General features: G+C 35.3%; 1 protein-coding gene across 1 annotated transcript in view; it reads left to right on the top strand.

Annotated features, from left to right (window-relative positions):
- LOC118741585 (homeobox protein goosecoid-like) overlaps positions 1-25,307 on the top strand; it is a 94,233-nt gene that overhangs the window by 49,881 nt on the left and 19,045 nt on the right. Inside the window, exon 2 of the mRNA XM_036473582.1 lies at positions 886-1,238. Coding sequence (XP_036329475.1) covers positions 886-1,238 — 353 coding nt within the window. The remainder of the gene's footprint in view (positions 1-885; positions 1,239-25,307) is intronic.

The raw sequence follows: 25,307 nt of genomic DNA on the forward strand, positions 1-25,307 counted from the left end.
GGCTTCATTGGCCTCAACAGCCGCTTGAAGGTATTTTGAGCTTACAAGTACATAGTATGTACGAGTATGCTTTTACATTGTCTATGTTTTACAGTTATTTTTTCCACAGCGCACCACCCGCCGTCGCATTTGCGTATCTATCGTTTTTTTTTTTAACATATTTTTTACTTAGCATTCGAATCGTTAAAAGGATTTAAGGAATGAGTGAATTACGCATAAATACGCAATGAAGCGCAAAAGATGATTTTTTATGGCTTATTATGGGTTAGGACGGGGTAGGTGTTTCTAAAGGTTAGGAGATTTACAGATGTTGATTTGCTTAATACGACAGGAAAATATTGTATGTATATTTATGGCATTCATATATATTTTTAAGCGCAAAGGCTCGTAAGTTACTTTTCATATTGTGTCAAAGCTAGAGGCAGCTTTTAAAATTATCCTGTCATAGATTTATACTCACTCAAGCAAAACGAAAACGAGTGAGGTTTTACTTAACATAAACATACGAACATGTAAAATATGCTTAAAATGTTTGAAAATTTAAATCAGCGCTAAAATATTCAAACGCCAAAAATTATTTTTTACTTTTTGAGCTCTGTAAAATCAACAAAAAATATTTGGTATGTACATATGTGTGTATATGCGTAAATGAAATCATAAAAAGCTCTGAAAAAAAAACCAAAACATTGCAAACATGAATGCATTTATGCCGCTGCTTTTCGGAGAGTTTTTACTTGATACTACTCCTCTTACCGAAAAATATCGCGTTACACGAATGAAGCACAAAAAAAAAATAACTTTTTTCATTTACAACATTTTAATTTGCCCTTTTCTACCCCTAACTTACTCGAGCCTTGCGCGTTTTTTCTCTCAACTCTTTCACAGTTGCGTACCCGAACTTCTATCCAAATTACATGCATGCCGCCGCGGTGGCTCATGTGGCTGCAGCGCAAATGCAGGCGCATGTCAGCGGTCATGGTGCTGCGGCGGCCGCCTTGGCCGCACACACACATCCCCACCATGCGCATCATCTGCATCATCCTCATCACCCGCATCATCATGTGGCGCATCATTTGGGACATGGTCCACCGCCGAAACGAAAGCGTCGTCATCGCACAATTTTCACCGAGGAACAATTGGAGCAGCTGGAGGCGACTTTCGATAAGACACATTATCCCGATGTGGTGTTGCGCGAGCAGTTAGCACTGAAGGTCGATCTGAAGGAGGAGCGTGTGGAGGTGAGTTTTCTATGTATTTCTACATTATACATTTTTATTTATTTATATACATATGTACATAAATATATATATATCAAGAATGATAGAATACAAGATTGCGCTGATAGGCGAGGAGGAGAGAGGATTTTTGAGAATAACTTTTGTGTGACGTCACACTGGTGCAATTGCGAGAGAGAAATGCCAAAACGTGAGCAAGAATGGAAGAAGAAGAAAAAATGTTGAAAGGAAAACGTAAACAAGTTGCACAAGTGTGACGTCATACAAACAACGATTCTGTTAAATTCACTGAGAGAGGAATAGCGGTACCGTGATTGGCGCAACCTCTATTTCTCTTAATCGTGTATATATATATGAACTTATGCACAGCTTCGCTTCGTTGAAAGCTCTGTATTTGTTAGAGCCTGTAAAATTGTATGCATATCTAGGTCGTAAATTCTACAGCAACTGTGAAGAGCGTAGGCGTTTCCTCTTCGAGGCGATAAGGACTTTTGAAAAATTTCATACAAGTTGACGACTCCTTGTCTTTGCTTTTTTGTTTAGCAGACAAAAGTCAGCTGCATATATTTATCTCAACACATGATTTGGTTATAGTTACATTACTTTGTTATATGTAGTTAGCAAATCATGTGTTGAGCGAAATATATTTAGCTGCCTTTTTTCTGGATGCATCTAGTTTATTAGGATTAGGGTTCTATGACCTCAAATTCAGCTTCCTCAAGGAGCGAATACAAGTATCGTCCTCTTATGTCCACTTCACTTAGAGAAGAGTCAGCTAAATATATTTCTCTCAGTACAATAACCAAATAATATAACTGTCACCAAGTTATGTGATGAGAGAAACATAAATATTTAAACTCTTTTCTCAGTCTAGTTTGGCACGCTCTGGCGAATATTACAATATCTCATTTTTGAAATTATTTATGAGAGAGATCTCTGGGGAGCAAATATTATTTTCATAATTTTTGTAGAAAGGCTGAAGTTTAGATTTGTTGCATAAAGAGCTATACTTTTACATAAATATAATGAACTTTAAAAAAAGGTAAATAAAAGTAGTCAAAACTGGTAAAAATCTTGATGTGCTATCTTTTGTCGCGGGGTGTATGTATATCTGCATAAGGAATTCTGTGTAAAAATATCCCACGCCAATATTTAATTACTTTTAAATAATATGATTTTTAAGTGAAGGTGTGCGAGTAAAGATGAAAGATGACTGCGTATGGTGCTATGGGTCGTATACGTTACATACGCAACTACGGCTATATGAGCATGAGTGGTTATTTTACTTTTTGTAGTAGGTATCTATATATATTTTTTAAGTTTTCGCGATGGAATCTTAATCTTTACACAAAACTGAAGATAGTGAATTTTCTAAGATCGGCGTAACTCCATCTTGTACTTTTTTAGTTTTCATAAATGTTCGCAAGTTTATTTCTAGCTAAAATTGTGCTATGTTTTCACGTTTTCGGGCGCGAATTCCAGATTCCAGCGATTTAGACGAAATCAAGAACCGAGACAGGCCTGGTAGAACTTTCAGTGGTCATATTGGTTTTTAAGGTTTAAAAAACCTTAGACAATTTTCATACGGGTTATGCAAAAACATAAATGCTTTTAGTGCTTTTATTCCTTACGCAAGATTTTCACTGGAAATTTAAATGGCTTAGTTGAAAATTAAATTATTTATATCTGTTAAAAAATAATAAAATTTATCTGCCCTTCAAACACATATTCTCAGAACGAAATTTGTGTTTGAAGGGCAGAAAAATTATGCTACTTGAGAAAACGGCCCTTGGTCTTTTTCGTAAGAAAAATTTTAAATGGTACATATTTTCCTTTCAGTTTTTTTATTTTCAATGGCTAATGGAATTTCGTCATTCATATGTCAGCAAGTTATGGGATATTGACGATAGAAACCCAGACGAAAACGAATGTTGAATTGGAAAATTATTGGTATTAGCTTAGGCTTGGAAGGCATTAGTTTAACTCAAGCGAGCCACTGGCTGAGTACATAAGTACATACATACATCCATATTACCTATAAGCTTGTCCAGAAATTCGTGCAAATTGGGAATAACATCCTCGGACCGTTCGAGACCCAATGAGGCTTTAGGCAGTATAACTTTTTGTGCGACGCTAAAACGGCCCCGTGTGCGTATGCACACGCAAACTACATCGTCGGCCTCTGCACCATCCTCATAAACAAAGCATTTAAGAAAAATATGCAACAGAGGTTGGCGTTGAAGGAAAGCAAAATTAAAAAAAAAAAACGTATGCATCGCGACTACAGAGGCGATGGAGACCATGCCCTACGGACGCCCTCGGTACTATTCCATACAAACCGATTTTCTGTGGACCTTCACATAATGCATACCACATCACTACTGGGTGTATGAAAAGAAATAACGATCGGGAAGAGAAGACTGGGTATCGATTGCATGCGACCTGAAGTATAATTTCACAGGCCTTTCAGGCCCGTCGAGAGCCGACTAAGATGGGAACTTAATATCTCTGCCTGGATACATCAGCAGGCGTTTTCTCTGAATCCCTGGGGTTAGGAAGATCAATCCATTTGGCCCATTTCGCAAGGGTTTTTCAGACGTTGGCATCTTTTACAACAAGGTCGAAACTGATCAAAGAGCGTAAGGCTCAGTAAAAAGTCAGATAGATATAGATTTAGTAATCGCATTGGCTGCGTAAGAGTTAGCCAGAGAGGGTTCCACGTAGGCCTGGATCGAAACTCGGTCTCACCCCTAATTGGAACCATATAAGGATAAATCTTTCTCAACAATCTTCAGAAATCGTATACCCAGACCCAGCGATTCTTACTGGCAATCGCCTATAACGACTTCTGTAGAAACTGCAGGCATGAAAATGAACAGGAAACAGTCGAGCACCTTTTTTGCAAATTTCAAGCCTTAATGAGAAGCAGGAATACGATATTAGGAGCATGTCTGATATTTTTGATGGGATTTGTACTTCTGATTTACCTACATATACGTATATGTATATATGTACTTGTGTATGGATCGAAGTGTGCATATGGGTGCTTGTACTTAAATCCTTCATTGTTCATAAGTTGTATTTAAATATACAAGGCTCATAATACATACATATACATCTGTATGTATGTAACTGCACATGTTTGTGAACGAAATAATTTCCAACGTTGGATTGCTGACTAAATTCCGCGCGAAACCAATTGAGTGCAGTCATTTGAGAAAATCACTCTGTTTACTTAGTTGTTCGCTTTAATTGAGAGGCTTCCGACCACAAAAACAATAATAAGCATAACAATAACAATGGCAAGAGAAATCCATATCACAAAGGAGTCGATAAACGCCAACCGTCCATACGCACACACGTAGCTTTGTGAACGCAATGCAGGATATTCATACAAATTCTCGTAAAAAGGAAGTAAGCGGACATCAAAATCACAAATTATCATTTCACTTAATTTCAATATGTAATGTGGTGTGGTTGTTTGACTCGGCGTAACTCACAGAGATCGCATTTTGATTTGCAATGTAAATAAAGTCGTTTGCCGGCTGTTGGACATGGTTTCGGAAGCGTTTAAGGATGCGCAGGATATGCTCACATACACCTACATACATACACGAACAATCAAATAGACAGGAATACACACACACACACGCACGGGAGCATGCTAATAGAGTATAGTTGAAATCAAGCTGCGAGGAATATTCGTAGTTGCCAAGTAAGCGAAAAAGAAAAATAAAAACCAACAACAGTAATAGCAACCATATTAGCTTGGTACGGGCGTAACAAAAATTATACCCGCGGGGATAGCTTATCGTTGCCGCAGTACAAACATCTGTACGTACATATGTATGTATGCAAGTGTGTAAGTAGTGCTTGAGTGAGGTGGGAAGTGGCGTGTTGCGATGCGGTTTTTGTGCGTTCAACAACCCCTAAGTGAGATGTATTTATTTTTAAACCGTAAAAATTTATGCAAACCTTCCGAAATTTTGCTTTAAGCATTTTTGTTATTTTTCTTATTGTTGCTGATTGATATATGTATGTATGCTGTTGTTATTTGAAGAAAATCCCACAAATGGATTTGGAAAACAAATCAACGTTCATCATAGACATAACAGTGCGAGAATGCGTTCCACCACACCACTCTGCTTAGAAGTCCTCAATGCTCTTGTTGTTGTTATTGTGTTATTTGATAGATCCATTAATATAACGATTTGTCAACAAATTAACGAACATGAGCCGAGTTGACAATGCAATTTGTATTGTATAACGGCATGTATGCATGTATTTATGTATTTTAAATGACAATTAAGCCACCATACGTTTTAACGCTGTGCGCACAGTTTGGGGGGTGGTATGATTGCGGCATATGATATTGCATTTGTAGGGTTTTGCAAACAGATTGTAAGGCTTGTTAGCAATAGTTACTCTTAAGTAGATGTTCATGTATGTATGTAGATTAGGGTGGTCTTTAAAAACCAAATGTACGATTTTTTCAGTCTCACCCCCTCAATCGGTAATACCACGGTAATAGATATCACATATAAATTTGGGACCCAATTGGAGACCGTTAGATCGGATAGAAACTAAAAAAAATTAAATACATTTTTTTTTTCATCTAATTCCCAAAATCGATACTACTATAGGAGAAGATAACACATACAAATTTTGGCCCCGATTGAAGTCGGTTAATGCGTGTCTCAAAGGGGTCAAAGTTCAGGTTACCCTATGAAGACGTCTTAACCCATTCCAATCGTGACCAAAATTTTATATGTGATATCTTCGACTGTGGAAGATCCATTTTATGTATTTCTGAATTTCTATAGAGGAATCTGAACCCAGTGCGACACGCCTTAACGGTCTCCAATTGGGACCAAAATTTATATTTGATATCTATGAACATGGTATTATCGATTGAGGGAGTGAGACTGAATAAAATCGTTCATTTGATTTTTAAGGACCACCCTAATGTAGATAAATATGTATATACCCACATATATACAACCATATGTATCTACCAACTCCCCAAGCCAAAGGGGTTTGATTTGCATTTGTCTGGCTTTCACATTCTACTCAGTAATAACTGCATACATATGTATGTACTAATGTACAGAGTGGTTGAGTGAGGGGATTTCCTTGAGCTCTGTTGGCTTGTCAACACATTTGTGGACATTTGTGAGGTAATTAGGATTATTAGTTAGCTAAAGCATGAGTATTAGTTGAATATCTATTAGGTGTGTATCTTGATTTATATTATGCATACATACTTATGAGGTATGTATATACAGGTTTAAGGTTAATGTTTAAATATACGCCGCAAGGCATTTTAACGCTTTCATCAATGTAAGCATTGTGACGGAAAAGGCGTGGGATGTTCAAAGGAAATCTGTCAAGTGCGAGAATAATACTTCCGTTAAGTGTTATTTGACCGCAGGCTAACAGCAGCTGACGCACTATCGGCGCTAGGTTTGTCACTTCGATTTCATAGGAAGAGTGGGGGGTTCCGAGCGTTTTTAAAGCTGTGATAAGAGTTGGGTTTTAAATTTATTTGTTTTAGCAACGAATATTTCCTTTCGATTTGCGGAGCGTGTCACTTTGATGCAGGTGGTTGATAAGTTTGCAGAGAGCGCGGTTAGCATCCGTTGTGTTTTGTTAACAACATATCCGGTTCATATCAGTTAGTTTCGCTATGCGGGTATTCGGTTAATATCCCTTAATTTTGCTATTCGGATATTTGATTATTATCCGTATATTCGGATTATCAGATATTCCAATAGTCGAATAGCCGGATTACCCCCTATCTGCAATTTAAATAAAAGTGAGTTTCTAATATTAAAATTCATCTTACACTTAACTGTCATGGATGAAGTTAATGTGGTGTTTTTATATTGCGTGCTAGAAGAATTCGCTATTGAACTAGATCGCCCTCACCCGCTTCGCAGAGTGCATGAAATTTCTGCGTGCTAGATTAGGTGTAATTTATTGCAATGAAACCCTACATACTGAAACTATGTTAAAAAATTGAGATTTAAAATCTTTTTAACTATCTTAAAAATATTTTCAAACTTAAATTTTTTTAAATCTCTCTCTTTTGATGCTTTTCAATTATACCTTGAATTTATCTTTTTAAAGAGTTGGCAAAATCTTTCGTCTGGCACTCTTATTGTGATGCATACATATATGTGTTTATAAATTATAGGAATTAATCCAACTTGAATTTAAATTTTCAAGCAACGGAAAGAATTTGGTCCTAGCTGTGTAGGTGGTGCTCTGGCGACATCAGAAGGCACCCAGTCTCTATCCGGAGGGCAGCGTTCTGACACGTCTGTAGCTTCGTTCACTACGTCCAACTAGTCCCCGGCGACCACACAGGTGCAGCATAATTTAGAACCGACCGGCCAATTGTCTTTTATGTTGCCAACAACGTTTCTTTGTCTTTGCCCCAGGTGCTGCCGGCGAGCCCCTTCAGGACCATGTTGCGGCCCTGTACTTTGTTGACAACTGCAGTTGTGTGCGCGGAGAAGGAGAGCAGGCTATCAAAGGTTAAACCTTAAGATTTTCAGGTTGTTCACCGTCGGAATTGGTGTGCCATCGACGTGAATACCTAGTTCAACCCTGACCTCCTTCGTTCAGCGGGTGACGGGGGTGGCCATTGATTTTGTTGGGGGGAGTGTTAGGCCCTTTGAAGTGAAGAAGGGAGAATGTTCGGAGAGATAGCCGTTTACTTTTGAGCAGTAGTGGCTGAGGGTGCTTCGAGATATAGAACTTAAACAATAAGGGGGAGAGGACATCACCATGTGGAACCCTTTGTTTAACTCTTCTAGGGTTTGGGGTTTGATCTCTGAAGACTGTCGGCCACTCATATAATTTGACGACCACCGTTTGAATCCCTGTGGGAGAGAGGAAGCCTCAATATCTTCTGGTACAATGGAATCACAAACGGTAACGGCTTCCGCCACGGGTTTATGGGTGGGTGTTTATGGCGTTAAGTGCTGTTGTTTACATGTTTCTGTGTCAGCTTACTCACACCAGAGGCGAAGTTGCAGGTTTTCATCCGAGTTCTACAAGAATACTTATTAAAAGATTTTCGCCATGAGCTTAAGATGTAGTAAAAAGATAATTGTAATATAAGCAGTACATCAAAATATAAATTTATTAATAAATATGTTCCTTTTGTGCGTAAAATAAGTCAGTCAAACTATTTGTATTCAAATCCATTTAAATCTTTATAATTAGGGTGTTAATAAGGTTAATTAGATGCATTATCGATGTTTCAACAATTACCTGAATTAAAAAAAGAAATCCAAATCTATGGCCTATGCGATAGTTTAAATAATTTCTTAAGTAGACAAACTATAAGGAGGCATGCATCTCTCGCATACATATCTACAGCGGCGGGCAAAAATTGATGAATGGTGTTTCGTTTTTAATATTTTCAATATTTTTCAAACTAAAATTTGTTTGATATTTTTTATAAAAATATGGTTCATGCTTGAACAAATACTATATAAATCACATTTTCAAACTTTACACAGAACTTAGAAAAATTTCACAAATTTTCATCTTATTTTTAGTGAATTTTTAGAAATTTTTTGGCTATGCGGTTAACAAGCTTATAAAATTCTAGTAGCATTGATTTTTAATAATTTTGTTTTTTTCTTGATGGTTTTTACGGGATTTTTCATATAAATATCGAAATTTAGGACAACTGGCGTTGACTTTTTATTTTGTATTTTTTTTTGCAGACGGTCTTGCGCATATTCTTCCATAAGAAATTCATGTTTATATGGAAAAAAGTGCAAAACGCTGTCAACAAAAAAAAATATATATATATATATTAAAAATCAATGCGATTTTTCGCCGCTCAAACCTTGCACTTGTTTTACTAGAATTGTATAAGCTTTTCAACTGCATACCCGAACAATTTCTAAAAATTCTGACTAAAAAGCTCGAAATTTAGATACAAATTTGTGGTATTTTTCTAAGTTTTGTATAAAGTTTGAAAGTGTGATTTATAGTTTTTGATAAAGCATGTACAATATTTTTATAAAAAAAATATCAAAAAAATTTTAGCTTGAAAAGCATTGTAAATATTAAAAACGAAACACCATTCATACATTTTTGACCGCCACTGTATGTACATATGTACATGCGTGCGTACTATAGTAAACTCTTTGTAATAATAGAGGAGGAAACGTAGCAACGAAATGACTTGACGTTTTCTCACCGCCAGCGTTCAAGTTGTGGCTACTGTTTGGCCCTCTTTGCAGTCAAAAGAATGCACAATATCACTAATCTCACAACAGCATTGTTTGCTTTGATCTTCGCGTTCTTACGCATACACGTACATACATGAAAAATGCACACCTTTGACAGCGATCGTGAAGAATCTTTATTTAAATTAAAATAAACTCTTTAACTGCTGCAAATTGGAAATGCGGAAAAAAACTGTGTTCCTCAAATTTCAAGATTTTTCTCTTGCTCTTTACAGCAGACTTTTGATAATATCTCAAATTGAACTAATATTTACTCTTTCCTAGCCCACACAGTAGCACTAATATTTACAATATTTTTCACCTTTTTGAATGCATAATTATGATTGTGTGTGTAGCTGAAGATTGATTGTTCAACAATGCAAAGGCCTATTGATATTTGTGCGCTCGAACTCAGTTTGAAAAAAATAAATAAATTTTTTTCCATAGATAAATATTTGCGCAGTGCTTCAGTATGCCAGCAACCACAAAGCAGCAACAACTAAAATGCGCCACTGTTTTTTTACCTTTTCAAAATCAACATCCAAATCACCTCAATCACTTGAACGACAGGATTAGTTGAATTTGAATTGCTGTGCTTGATTGACGACAAATGACTTTAGAGGATTTCACTTTTATTTTAGTTATTTTAGTAGAGAAATGTTAAAATGGCAGCTTTGATGTTTTCTGTGTGGCCACGCAATTGTTTTTGAACAGGTTCATACATCAAATGAACAAAGGACAAATTTAAAATTAATAATAAAATACTAGTAAACCCACATGGCGTTAAAACGTCCAAAATTTAATTTCAAAATCTAAAAAGTATTCCAAATGTTAGTCGGAGTTATAAGCGATCCGCGTGCCCATTGTTCATCTAAATCCGTACAGCCGCTTCTCAGTGAAGAGAGGTCTCGCATAGTGCAGATTTTTAATTTCATCAAATTACAAATAGCACTATACCGACAAAAAAGTTCTTAATTAAAAAACTTAAACTTTATCGCACATTCACAGGCTACGGTCTTTAATTTGACCCATCATTTTTTAAATTCGAAAGAACGGTGCACTTAGTTGCATCAATATGACTTGGCGAAAAGGTGGCCCGCCTAATGAAAGATATTTTCAAACTAAAGCTTTCATAAATCTCTACAGATTGACACACCCATATTTCAATATTTCATAAAACTTGTGCGTAAGTTAACTAAATTCGACTTTTCAAATAGGTGGCAGCCCTCTTCAAAGGTATTTTAAAGCTAAAACCTTATTAACTCTCCTTCGTGTGGCATTGCGATACGTATTTTAATTAACTGATGAATTAAGTTGAATTTGATTTTTCAAACATGTGGCAACCCCGTTAAATATTGTTCAGAAATAAAGATTACTCAAACCCTCTACGATTGACAGCTACATATATTTTAATAATTCATTTATCTTATTAAATAATTTTTAAACAGGTGGCAACCATCTTCCAAAACTTCACAAATTTAGATTTATTTTGACTTTTTCTTTTGACATTTCAAATAACTTGTGCATATAAATATAAGTTAACTAGATTCGACATTTCAAGCAGGTGGCAACCCTCTTCATAATATTTTGAAACTATCACCTTCTGAAACCCTTTCGTTTGGCACCCATATGGTGGTACATATTTCTCTTACCTAATTTCCTTATTTCAAATTGAATTTGAAGTTCTAAACAGGTGGCTACCCTCCTATAGTTAACTTGTTTCCTTTCGATAACATTTCGACTGGATGCCCATTTTGTAATAATTGATTTATTTTTTTAATAAATTGAATATAATTTTTTAAACGATGGCAAGTCTTTCCAGGAAAGTAAAGCTATGCGGCAAATCTGCAGTCCAAGCCTTTTAATTTGATACCTCATTTTGGAACGAACGGTGCAAATGTGATGGCATTAATTATTAAATAATTTGAATTTGATTGTTCAACAGATGGCTACTCTTTTCCAAAAAATAAAACCAGTTTGCACATCTACAGGCCAAGCGCTTTAGTTTGACACCAAATCTTTGAAAATCGAGCGAACGGTACAGATCTTTTGTCCTGGACAAGACATTTTTGGCGGTGTAGCCAAAAGTACTTGAGATAGTTGTATATTATAGCTCTGATGCAAGTAAAAGCATAGACACACGGCAACGTTGATCCGGATTAACAGCGCAATTAATCTGATCAGAATTGTACCTTGATAGACGGCAGTAAGTAGTAGCCGCGAGGTCGTAGATTTGAATCCCACGGCTAGTACAATATTGATTTAATTTTTTTTATTCATTCAATTATAACTTCTATATTTTTTTTAAGTTGTATTTAGTTAGTGGTCTTTGACTTTTTAAGTAAAATTAAACTCTAAAAATTTGAACTAGCTAATAATAAAATGAAAAATGTGAAATAAAATAAAACAAACGAAATTAAAATAAAGTAAAATTAAATATATTAATCAAATAAAATTAAAAAAAATTTAAGTAACAATAAAAACACAATTTTTTAGCAGTCGCTCACCACTCGGCTACCGCGGATGAAGTTGTTGGCTGCTTTGTTTGTGGTAATGCAGTCACCGTATTAATTCAAATAAGTTCTTGTTCAATTTCAATTGGATTCCTATCTGAACTGGTATGGTGACTGCATTACCGATAAAAAGGTAAATGTTCATGCTAGTTTTGCCCTTTCTCTGTATTCTACATTCTCTGAGTTTCGGTCGGTGTTGTCATCGAATATTCCCTTGATCCGAGTTAAGTTTGGGAATTAACCCTAGGCCTTAATTCGGATCAACTACAGTTAATTCCGGAGATAATTCCGAGTTAACGAGTTGATCCGGATCAACGCTGCCGTCTGTTTATGCTTTAACTCTATTATGGAAAGACGTGTCGAGGTGAGCATCCTGCAGCGGTACACATATGACTCTAAAGCCCCAAAAGGCATTGGAGCAGGCGGCTACGGCTATTTTTTTAGCCATGAGTACTTTGTGTGAGATTAACTTACGTAAAAATTACCGTCAACATTTTTATAGATAAGTATTGCAATCATAACATCTATAAATATTTCTAGTTAAAGATGCCTTTTGAATGGTAGGTACGCTCGCATAACAAATTTCATAAAAAACAGAATTTTTCTAAAAAAATCGATAGAAGTCGCGTAAAAAATACGTACATCTAAACAGGAATGAATAAAATGACACACGAATGCTTAATCTCAAATAACTCTAAAATCTTTGGTAGGCAAACTAACTGGCGGATTGACTGACGGCTTCGTGATTGCTAAGGCATGCCAGCTTAATATAAAGAAATTATCTGAAAGTAAATATGTATATGTATGTACTTTAGTATGTGCAAACCTGCTGCCTACTCTCTATAAGCTGGTGCAATACAAGTAATTAACATATTAAAGTGAGTGAGTGATGGCAAGCAAAGGTGTTCTCACACAGGCTAGCTGCTAAGAGCTCATATATATGTATGTACATACATACTATGTATATTTCAATATTTACATAAAACGAACGCACATTTCAGTAGCTCCTACTTTAGGCCTTTCAAGACCCTTGAAGTAATTGCTTATACGAGTACGTAACAATCATTTACATATCTATAAATTTGAAGGAATTGTTTATATGCGGTAGCCGTTTAGCTACTGTTTAGCATAATTTAACTAAAGCAAAAGTGTTGCCACTTCAGTCAGAAAACAGAGAAAGAAACCATAGCTCAACGGTGTTTCCAACAGAGAGGCAAATGGACAACCTCTGTGAGAGGCACAAGCATTTGCCCGCAAAGCACACACGGTGAGGCTAGTGTGTATTAAAAAGATTTTTACTCCTTTATTTGTATAATGATTGGTGTATGCATACATATAGACTATACCCTGTAATAAAATTACGAGGTAGCCTGGCTAAGCGTCAAGTCCGCAATAAAAATGTGTGTACTGTTCCCGAACTAATTCAAAATGGACTCAGAGCCAGTCAGTCTAACATCGTCAAACGGGAGTTAAAATTGCGGGTAAGATATTTGCGAGCTTCAGTTTAAATATTGAAGAAAAGAGTATGAATTTCAATTAAAAATAAATGAATTCTTCTTCTTTCTTTATGGCGCTGTAACCGCCTAAGCTATTTTGGCCGAGTCCAAAATAGCACGCCAGTCATTTATCTTCTGTGCCAACTGACACCAATTGGAAATGTGAAGCTAAGTCTTTCTAACGCAGAGGAGGCCTTCTTGTTCCTCTGTTACTAGCATAAATGAATTAAATATCCAAAAATGGAATACTTTTTCTTACAAAAATGTGGAGGCATTAATTTGAGATATATGGAGTACCAGCACCGATCCTTTTTGAGCTAATTCAGCACTAGTTTGGAACCAGTCCGATTTGATGTAGGGTATATTTGTAAGTAGGTACTTACGTATAAAAGTAGTGACACTGCGAGTTAAGGAAATGACATAAGTGGCAATAATTATTGAAAATCTCCTATTGAAGTATGTATTGAAACAACAGTCTGAAGTAATACACAGTTCTACAGACAATAATGTCATTAATTGCACATACATATGTAGATACAACGATGCAAGTGCCAATCGAAAAAGTTTACGTACATACACCGCATTTTATTTAATGAAAAGCTGGACATGAATCCAAATGGGTATATATTTTATAGTAGATTTATAGCGTTTTCCTTTCTCAATGAAGTGTCCTTAAAAACTAATCGCAAATTATTTCATTAATTTTAATAAAATTATAAAACTCAATTCCATTGTAAATCAAAAATTGTCTATAAAGAATGATTATTGAAAAATGTGAATCAAAATCTCAGTATCAAATTCAGTGGCAGTTTTCATCAAACAAGTATTTACAACGACTTATTCCGATCAGAATAGGGATTTAGTCGTATATGTACATGCGCTGTTAAATCGGCTATATGTCCCCATTATCATCGGTAAATTTGTGTCAAAATATGTTGACAAATTTTTATGGCAAAATATGACATAGTGAAAACCTGGATTTGCGCATTAACAAGGGCAGAAAATGATGCAATTTTGTTGGGCGAGAGGGCAACATGTTGAGAAAAGAACAAACACAGCGCAGAGTAAATGCAACATTCAGGCAGGTTCTGCAATTCCCTTCCGAGTGAATTTCAATCCCTTTCAATATGAATTCAAAGTGTTTTTGGCTGGAATTCAGTCGGAAGTGTATTACAGAACCTGCTTAATTATTTCGAGAGAAGACTTTATTAGGCTCCATTATAGTTTCATTAACAGCAAATAAGTAAAAAAAAAAATAGAAAAAGACATACAAGTCTTGTATGTTACATAAAAAAATTTTACTTACATTTTAGAGCAAACTTAACATTCTGTAGGTAATCTTTTTTATTGTATTAAAATGGCGTATACTTTCTGAGAATGGATTCGCTACAATGCAATATTTCAACAAAGGAGACCCTGAAATTCGTTTACTAGCGCCAAACTAACTAAACATGAGAACCAAGCCTTTATTAAAAGCACGTGACAGCGAGTAAATGCACGTAAATCTCTTAGATATGAAATTTCTTTGCTTTAATGATTTTTCCAAAATATCGTTTCCTTAAAATTCCGGATCGGCTTTCGGTTGAAAAGATTTTAAACTTTTTATTAAATAATAAGCAGTGTACGTAAACTTTTCTGATTGACTGTATATCCATAATTCCATGCTGGTGCTCGGTCTCAGTTGTGCTTGCCGATTATCATTTAGCCACTCAATTTGCCTTCTGTTGACAACGAAAATTCCAATTTATTGCTAAGTCATTTTGAATTTGTTGTTACGAGGAAATATGCAAATTAACTTGAGAGATTTTTCTTAAGATTGTTGAATATTTGCATATGTAGTTGTATTATTATTGTCGAAGCATTGTTTTGTTGTGGAATTTTAGTTATCTTATTTGCTTGTTTTGATTCCATAAATCATTGTTATTGTTATTTACACATCGAGTATTTTAAAATTATAAATCCTTAATAGCACAAAAAAATTAATTAATATTATTTTGTTGCGGATAGTTAATGAAGGGGTGAGGGTCGTTTGAAAGTTCAAAGGAAGATATATTAAATCTACCCATATGAGTCCGATCAGGCGAATGAATTGAGACTGTGAGTATCGTGAAAATATTTTAGTAAAAAGGATCAGTTAATGAAAATGGTTTGAATCCAAATAAATCTAGCAACTTTTTATTGTATACACAAAATAGTTACAGCACTTTTTTTAAAACATTAACTTTTAAGCAACTTTTGAAATTAAACGGAAGTAACCATGTCTACAAATTAGATAAGTGGGACTAGGCCAAGATAGAAGATCTTAACTTTGAGGAAAACTAATCAATACAGGTATAACTCGGTTAACACGGCAGTTATGTGCCTGGAAAATGCCATGTTATGCCCAACAAGAAACCGAAAGAAAAAGGAAAGTACGAAAGTACGCAAGGTCGAAACCCCAAAATTTTTCAGACGTTTTTTTGAATTGAAATCAAAAAATATTATCAACAACAACATTTTTATTTCTCTTATTAAACACCTTATTATTAAATGAAAACCGTCATAAAAGTATAGTAAGGTGAAACCACTACAATCCAAATAGCCCTGGCAACGCCTTGAGAGCCTCCTGTCTGTGTCCCTGTCTGTGAAAACTGAACGAAGCAAGATATGGGAAAGCGCATTGGCCGTAATGCCGCAGAAATATTGGTGCTAAAATCTGCTGCACAGAGCGTGACATTTGAGTCAAAGCTTTCGAAGTAAGCATATCGTAAAATAAAGGGAATTAAAAAAAGCGAAAAAGTACAAAAAACTAAGCAGTTAAATTTTATTAAAACAATCAAATATATTATCGAAATGCATTACTTGGAAAAGGGATTAAATCAAATTCAGTGAAAGGAAAAATGTGATATTAAAAATTTTGTCCGAGATAGTTTTTTGGTTGTTTTTTGCAGGCGTTGGGTACAGGTTTTTTTGCATTTTTTTTGTCGTTGTTTATGGTGTTTTATATAATTTTCTACAAAATTTTACTAACTTTCTTTGTAAAGTTATCAATCGCTGAAAAATATCTTAGAAAACCTAGAAGAGCTCGAAGGAAGATAATAAACTTGATTAGCGGGTATTTCGGGTATTCATCGAACCACCAGAAGAGCGGATAAGAAGTGGTGAAGGTGCAAGTGATAATGGTTACGGTGGCACTCCATTCCCACAACTGCTGGTTCTACGTACTGGAATGAATCAAGTTTTTCCCGACCAAAGGCTGTAGTTTCGGCAACCTAACACGATTTTTCCTCGATTGTACAACACCTTGCAGCCGGGTTGCTCCACATCCTTCTTCGGCCGGGCATTGTGAGCAACCCTGGGCCAGAAACCTATTTCTTCTTGTTTGCCAGAGTCAAGGTGAAGTCATCTAAGAACTGCTCAGGCCTTAGGTCACAAAGGGAATGGGCAAACAATTCCTGTGGGAGGCTTAACCAGCAGCTATTTGTTAATAAGACAGAACAAGATATACCGAAATGTGCCTTCAGTCTGCAACGAACTCCAGAGGAAGATCGTAGAGATAACCGTCTTTATGTTTCAGCATGGCATACTTAAAGATGCGGTTCAAGAAACTAAGTTGCACATTTCCGGCGGCTACAATGTCCTCCGTAGAGATCGGGAGGGAGACAATGGAAGACGTCTAGCGTTCATCCTGTATCACACTGTGCAGTATCGTGTCATCGAAGAAGGTGTAACCCCAGGAACCCTAGAATCTCAGGACATAACTTTCCGGGTGGACGATAAGGAGCTCGAAATATTTAATATTGAGATATATAGGGACAAGCCTTAAACAAAACTTAGAAAACGAGTTGCTGCAAGGAGAAGAGTTGCATTTCCTTTAAAAGTTTTAAGTGGTGCACTTTTTCGTACTTACAGGAGGATATATTTTTTAATAGCATGGTTCTGTTAACATTTCCTAAAAAAAACTCCCAAGAGGGGCTAAAGTCACATAATTTTGGAAAGGGATCAAAAATCAAAATTTTCAAAAAGTCGGGTCGTAGGGTATTGCAGCCTAAAAAGGGTCAAATTGCCCCTTTAGTTGCACAACGGCAACACTGGATGTAAGTATTAACTTCAGTTTTCAAAATATCGGAGTTTTCGTATTTCTCAAATTTACGTACCAATGTTATTAAGTGCACCGATTTTGGTAGAATATAATGAATCGGTTATCGAGATACACATTTGTGATCATAAGTGGGTGGTGCCTCGCCCATTACCTAAAAATCTATAAAAATCTAGTTTTTTGCTCATCGATTTTGAGTGACCGTTTGAGTTTAGAACGTGGTCGCTGTGGTGTAATGGTTAGGCCTGGGATCGAGCCCAATTTCCGACTAACATCAAAAACAAAAGAAACGTCCACATATTGATAATATTTATAGCTTTGTGTTATTTAATTTTAATAATTTCTGTATAAAAATATAGTTCACCGTTGACAATAACCATATATGTGTGTAAATCCAAATTTCACACTTTGTACAAAAAAATAATTAAGCAAATCAACAAAGATTTATCAAAGTTACACATATCTTATTCGGAAAGCTGCAACTAACTTCAGTGCCAACTTAATTTTGATTACATATGAATACGCCCCCATTGTAATTCTCAATCAACTAATTTGTGCTACTTAACTTCCTAAAACGACTTTCCTGTACTTCTGCAAGCAATCGGCTTATATGTAGATATCTAAAAATTATTGCCACGTTTCTCGACTTAACGCTTTATTCTACATGCATGCTTTTAAAATCGTGCCCCGAAAATACAATACAAAGAAAAAATTAAATTTTCACTTAGGCAAGTGTAAATTTATGCACTCACTCTGGAACGATGCTGTGCGTCACCAATTGCTAATACGAGTACAATAACAACATTACCCCAATTTGGCAATATTTTGTCTACAAATTGCACACCCTGACGGTTTAAAATTCGAAAAGAAATGTAAAAGCTGGGTTCATAGCCTGTCAGGTATAAATACTAACTTGAGGGCATAATTTTAAGTAACTCTACAAAAATGTTTACGCGCCGCAAGAAAAACAAACAACAGCAACTCCATGAGGATGCTGGCTAAAATCACACCCTGATGCATAGGAAAAATTATGCTGTATATATATATACTACTACACAGCGAGGGGTGTTTAAGCAGAATATCTGTACATGAGGGTGTGTGTATATTTATTGCACAAAGTGGTCCACAATAAGCAGAAATTATGAAAATAATAATTTTGGCTGTAAGTGGCATTTATTGTGAAACCACAATGTGTGGCTCAAGTGCTTACACGATGCCGAATTATTGGTGAGGGTGTTAAATGTGTTCGCCGAGTTGGTGGTGGTTTGCGCCGCCCAACAACAAACACTCTCTCGGATTTGTGTTTGTACAAGGCGAGGTCGAGGTTGAGGTTGAGGACAATAAATTGCCGTTGGCCACTTGTTACTGCATTTAAAATCAACGAAAATCTGCTGATTCCAACTCATTGCCATTTAATTTCATTTAATTCATACAAAAATAAACAAAATTTTTAATTTTCTCATTAATAGTAACGAGTTTTCTGCGGTGGTGTAGTAGAGTCGGTATATAAGTAAACAGTTTATTTAATTAATACACTTTGTCATATTCTCATAAATAAGTACTTTTATGTAAATGTGTGCGTTTTATAAATTAATTAAAATGTAATGTACATATTATTGATTTTTATATATGTACATATTTAGGTACTTCTCTGTTTGGTGCATAAAAGATATTAAATTTTTCTTAGAAACCCTTAAGAGAACTATTTTATGCCCATATAAAAAGTAAAAAGAGGTAATACAAAACCTCAGTAGCATTCTTAACAAATAGCCTGCATGGTGGTCCCGATGCCGCCATTGAATAGAGATTAGGCGCTATCTTCAAAAGGACATCCAACATAAACACGAATGCGGCAATAGAAACTGATTGCTGCTAATTGTTGTCCTTTTGTCGGCCTACTTAAGGCATAATACTCTCTGCAAAAAAATCTCGAGAATGACATGTAACAATAAAAATGGGTAGCACTGGCAACAATAACATTTAATAACAACAAAGTAAAAAAGAAAATGTGCCGAAGGTGTGCACACAATACTTACTTAAGTAACGGCGATGATTGTGCACTTTGTCAAGCACACTAATACTCGTTGTTTGGGGAGTACAAAGTTCTGTTTGTGGATACTGGATCCTTATTGTGCAGCACAAATGCCATAGATTGTGTTTTAATATGTGAGCGCGTTTAGTCCTTTTAAAAACACAAATAGCTATGCACATTGTCTTTTAAAGAGGGTTAAAAGAAGAAGTAAAAATCGGGAGCAGGAGAAAGTAGCTCGAAGTACGAATGATGTACTCGTACATAGGTGCAAACATATACATAAGCACTTAAAATATTAAGCAGTTAAAGTATGGAAAAGAGAAATGTTTTAGAGTTACAGTTTAACTTTTTGTGAAGAATGACCGTTCACTTTCCTTAACCCTTAACGCTTCATATTGCTTGAAAAATTGTTAAAAAATTTGATTTCAAAAATACGCAAAATCATAGCCTTTTTCCTTTACTTTTCTAAATAAAATGAACTAACGTAATCTCATTATTAAACTTAAAATAAAGAGCGTGTCATACGTGGCTATATTTCCAACTTTTCCATGCAATTCGCTGTCAAATTGAGAAGGAGAAATTTTATTACATCGCGTGAACAGCCAGAAAGACATTTCTGTCACATTTCGGCAATCAGTTTCAGATATTAAAGTTGCAAGGTGTATATGTAACAAAAGGAGCGCAAATCGATTTCGGAAATATGTTTCAACTTGCTCGTACTGCCCCAGCAATTTTTATTTCTGCTGCAAGTGTTGTCAAACTAATCGAGTGCTGCCGTGTGACACTGATCGCGTGTTTTGTGAGAAATAATAACGGATAATTTAAAAAAAATATCAGAAATGCTTTTAATTAATTATTTTGCAGAATTTAATTGCTTAGTTATTAATAAAAAATTTATCTACAAATTGAAAATGAAGTTGATTATAAACAAAAGAAATAAAAAGCGACTGGTAAAGCGGATCACGGTTGCATTTTAATATCGAGAAAGATTGCTAGAAATTCAATCGCTGTGTAAATAGCTAAAAGGCGCTTTCAGAAATTTTCCCTCCAATTCGTCTTTCGGAATTAAAAAACCTCTTTCGAAAGACTACTTACATTCAAGGTCTTACTGCTCATGCAACTGCTCTCTGAAATTTCATAATTTTACAGCGATTTCGAAATATATTGCATTGCCAGTCTGACGCCCTCTTAAAAACCCTAAAATGAGCACGGCTAATTCGTGTATATAGATCAGTACTCGGCAAACTCTCTGAGTTTTTCCATGTATTCATGCATTCAGCCTCACTCGTTGAGTCGTTGATCTAGATCGGTGATGGGCACCGCCTTGCCCGCGGGAAAAGCTCTTTTAAGACTTGTATACATTTTGTATGGGCGCGTGCAGAGTAAAAGCTTTCTCTGTCCATCGCTGATCTAGATACATACTTATTAAAGTTCTTAAGCTTTTAGTGATTAGGGATCATTTGACCAAATTTCTGTATTTCCACGGACCTCCAATTCTTTGAAGATAATATATAGTAAGTGTAAATAAATAAAGGGAGTTATATCTATAAAAAAACGCATTCAATTGTTTAAACCCATCAATAGTTTACTCGTTTGATAAAAATTTTACACAGATATGTATGAATATTGTTTAAGTGCAATTTTTGTAACAGCATATCCTTTACTAACCTCTGAGTCCTTGGTTCAGTACTACTTAAACCCAAACGCATGTCGGCATCTAACTTATTTCGGTACTTGTTTTTAATTATAAGTACCAGGTTGACCGAGCTTTGCTCGGAGTAAAAATACTTATTAAAGTTTTCAACGTTTGGATATCAAATAGTGGTCATTTTGATAGCTTTAAAAAAATACGTTGGATATTTATTAATTAAGTAAATTTCGTACTTTAAAATTTAGGTGGCAACCCTATTTAGAAATACGCTGGAAGGAATACTACATATCTTAAGCGTATATGTACTGCGTCTACATACAAAAAATATTCTGATTGAAATCAACAAAATAAAAATTGGCATTTCATAGAAGTATGGCAACCCTGATCGGAAATATTTTCGGACCACGGTTTTCAACAATACCCTTTCATTTGATATCAATATTAATAATAATAAGTGGCAACCTAACATTATTATCCCAAGGGATAACACTTTGTATATAGGGAAAGCATTGTTTAAGGACCTTCTCTTGCTACCCATGAATGGTAATATTTTACCTTTTTTTTTAATCAAAAAATTAAATAAATGTGGGATTCAAAATAGGTGGCAATCCTATTAAACAAATTTCTGAATTAGGGATTTTTAAAATACCTTCCATTTGAAAGCCATATTATGATATTTTAATTAATTTGTAACTAATTTCGAATCGGTAGCAACCTTGTACGAGTCTTCTCGGAGATAATACCTATTTATATAACCTTAAAATGCAAAACATCATTATCCGTGTACAATATTTTATCAAAATAGTTAGAGCTGTTTTCAAGAATCCTATGGATATACATATATACATACATGGTATGTAGTACCAGCTTGATTGAGATTTGCTCGAAGTGGATATATTTTTTTAAAGTTTTCAAGGTTTGAGTATCGAATACGGGTTAGCTAGATAGCTTTTAAAATTAATATTTTGAAAAAGTTAAAAAATATTGGCATTTGATTTCTTATGAAAAGTGTAAATTTCATACTTTGAAATTAGGTGGCAACTCAATTTGGATGAAGAGTACCTACATATGTTGAGCCGTTACAAAAGAGTGCTTATTGAAATTAACAAAATACATTTTTGTATAAAAATATATGCAATCCTAATCGCAAATATTTTCGGACTAATTCTCTTTCATTTTATGCCCATATTGCGTTGTTTTAGTTAAATTTTTTTTTTAGAATCAAAAATAAGTGGCAAACATTCTATAATATCTTAAGGGATAACAATTAGTATATAAGCAAATCTTATTTAAGAGCCTTCTTTTAGTATTCATGAATAGTAATATTGTACCTTTATTTTATAAACAAAAAATTAAATAAATGTGGGAATCAAAATAGGTTTAATTAAAATCGTAAGAGCCGTTTTCGAGAAACCTATGGATATATATGTATATATACATATATACAAGAATTGCTCGTTTAATGTAATATTAAGATTATTTATCACAAGATAATTATCAGAAGCGCCGAGAACCCCTGCTCGCATACATATATCGATGGAAACCAACTTAGGTAACGTAAGCCATTTTCTCAAATTATTGGCTCAGAAAAAAGTCAGCTAAATATATTCCTCTCAACACATGATTTGGCAAATATTATAATTTTATAAATAAATCAATTTATACTTTCAATACATATTTTCAGGATTTCTGTAAGGTAATTGAATAACAGCGATATGTGCTGAAGATTAGGACCCTGACTGGTTTGAAAGGAGTTTGGAGTGAAGTTTTTGATAATACTATGCTATGTCTATTCAGGCTATCAATTTTAAATTGAAATACTGCAAATGATTTGACCACTGCAAAGTTAAGTTGCTACGAATATTACGCTCTAAATACTTTTCACTTCATCGCTCATCGTACTTCTCTCCAGCTTTTCGAGTACTTTTTAATTTTGTGAAATAAACTGAATTCTAAAATATTAGGAAATAATTATTGTGGAATATTTGAGTGATATTTCTTTAAGGCAAATTATCAACATCTTATCGCAATGGCAGTCTCGAATATTTTAACACACGATTCATTGACCAAGAACAAATTTGCCTCCTACTATTAAAAAAAAAATGTATATATACATATTTTGAATATCAATTTTCAACTATTTTGCATTAAAGTATTTCAGCATTTTCTAGTACACACGCATTCTTGTGAGTGCAGTGTGTTGGCTTTTTTGTTGCAGCCTTTTCGACTTTGAGTCCTAATTAAACTGGATGTGTGTATGTGTAGGAATTGCTATTCTACGTGTAATTTTCCTAGCAAATTATTGTACTTGCTTGTGTCTGAGAAGCTGGTGACATGACAGCTGCCAAGATTAGCCAAGCGCAAAGTTGTGACAGCTTGCAGCAGGCAGCATGTAGCCGAAGAGGCAATGCATTTTACTTTGGTGCGCCACTTTTGCAATGCTGAACATTGCAGGCAGAAAAGGATGCACACACACACACACATACATATGTACCTATCCATGTGTAAGTGCGTACATACCCTGCAGGAAATGTATCTAACTATAAACTAACTTTAAGTTGATTAGGAAGGAACTATAAGTCACTTATTGTCTGTATATTTTCTTTCACGAAAGCTAACTATATTTCTATGGCGATGGCCGCGAAATAGTCAAGGGTGGTTACCTCTGCATTTGATGTAACTAACGTGTAACTAACTACTTTTGGGCATAAAATATCAATAGGAAAACATTTTTTTTTTTTAATTTACTTTATTTATTTTATAACATTTCATATTTGTTTACATATTCTGCTGTAGGTGGTCCCATATTCGAACTCCGTCAGACATAACTTAAAAATGATAATATGAAATTTCGATATTCCTTTTATTTGTCCTCAATTCGAAAAAGTATTTGCGAAATGCAGGATATTTAAATAGAAACGCGTTCAAAGAAAACAATCTCGAGCTTTACTCCTGCATTACTTGTCCACTTGTTTCAAGTTAGCTTTTTGTAGCTAACTACAAGTTATATATTTTATAGAAATCTCGCAAAAAGCTAACTACGAGTAGGTTATTTTTTATCAATTCATACTTTTTTTTTCTGCAGGGTATGAGCCACATTGGCACTTGTTTGCGTAAAAAGCCTAAAATGCTAAAATATAGTCAAAACATTGCCAGCATTTTTTTCTTTGGTATTGCTGCTGCTACTGGTTAGCTTTTTGCGCTGCAATGGTTAGATTGGAGGCAGTCATGTATGCATTTCTCTTCTGTTTTGGTTGCAATATCGGTGCAGCAGCAACTTTAATCCATAGCACCGCTTGTGAGGTAGTGCTGGTATGTGTGTGTGCCTATGTCGGCTAGAAATGGTGCCAATTTGCGCTGATGCTGCAGAAATTGCCACATATGCACCCACACACATACATATGTATGTATGTATGCATATGCATTCGTGTGGGCAGATTGAAGCTCAGTTTGTTTTTCGGCCCCAAATCTCTAGGCCGAAAATCGACGTGGTGGTGTTGCAAGCAGCTTCACTGAATTTTTATTAAAACAACTTTCCGGTAAAATCGGCAAAAGTGTACGAGTGCTTGCGCGGGTGCGTGTGTGTGTGTGTATGTGTTGGGGAACGTATGGTGATTATGTTTGCTTGTTTGCATGCGACCTATGTATGCACATCCATATGTATGCATGTATGTATGTAGATATATCGCTGACGAATCGAATGGTTTGGGTGTTGATATTGTTGTTGCACTGCGGCGCTAGTTGCTTGCTTACTTTTTGCTGTGGCGTGTAGTTAATTAAAAATCAACCGCTGCTGGGTGTGTTTGTTTAATGGATTTCATGCACGTTGCCACTGCCGCTACTGTCAGCATTGCCGACGTCGACCCGCTTGGCCGCATCACCGCCTTTGCGCATACAAAACTTAGCGGCGTATGGTATCAGCGATTTATACGCTTTAGCATTGTAAAATCCCTCTATGTACATACAATATGAAAAATTGTTGTTGCAATACACCTTTGCACACACACATATGTATGTACATATGTATGTACATGCACATAAGGCCATATT

The sequence above is a fragment of the Rhagoletis pomonella genome, unplaced genomic scaffold (genome assembly GCF_013731165.1).
Source record: "Rhagoletis pomonella isolate Grant_MI unplaced genomic scaffold, Rhpom_1.0 Rhpom_scaffold_00006, whole genome shotgun sequence".
Taxonomy (NCBI): domain Eukaryota; kingdom Metazoa; phylum Arthropoda; class Insecta; order Diptera; family Tephritidae; genus Rhagoletis; species Rhagoletis pomonella.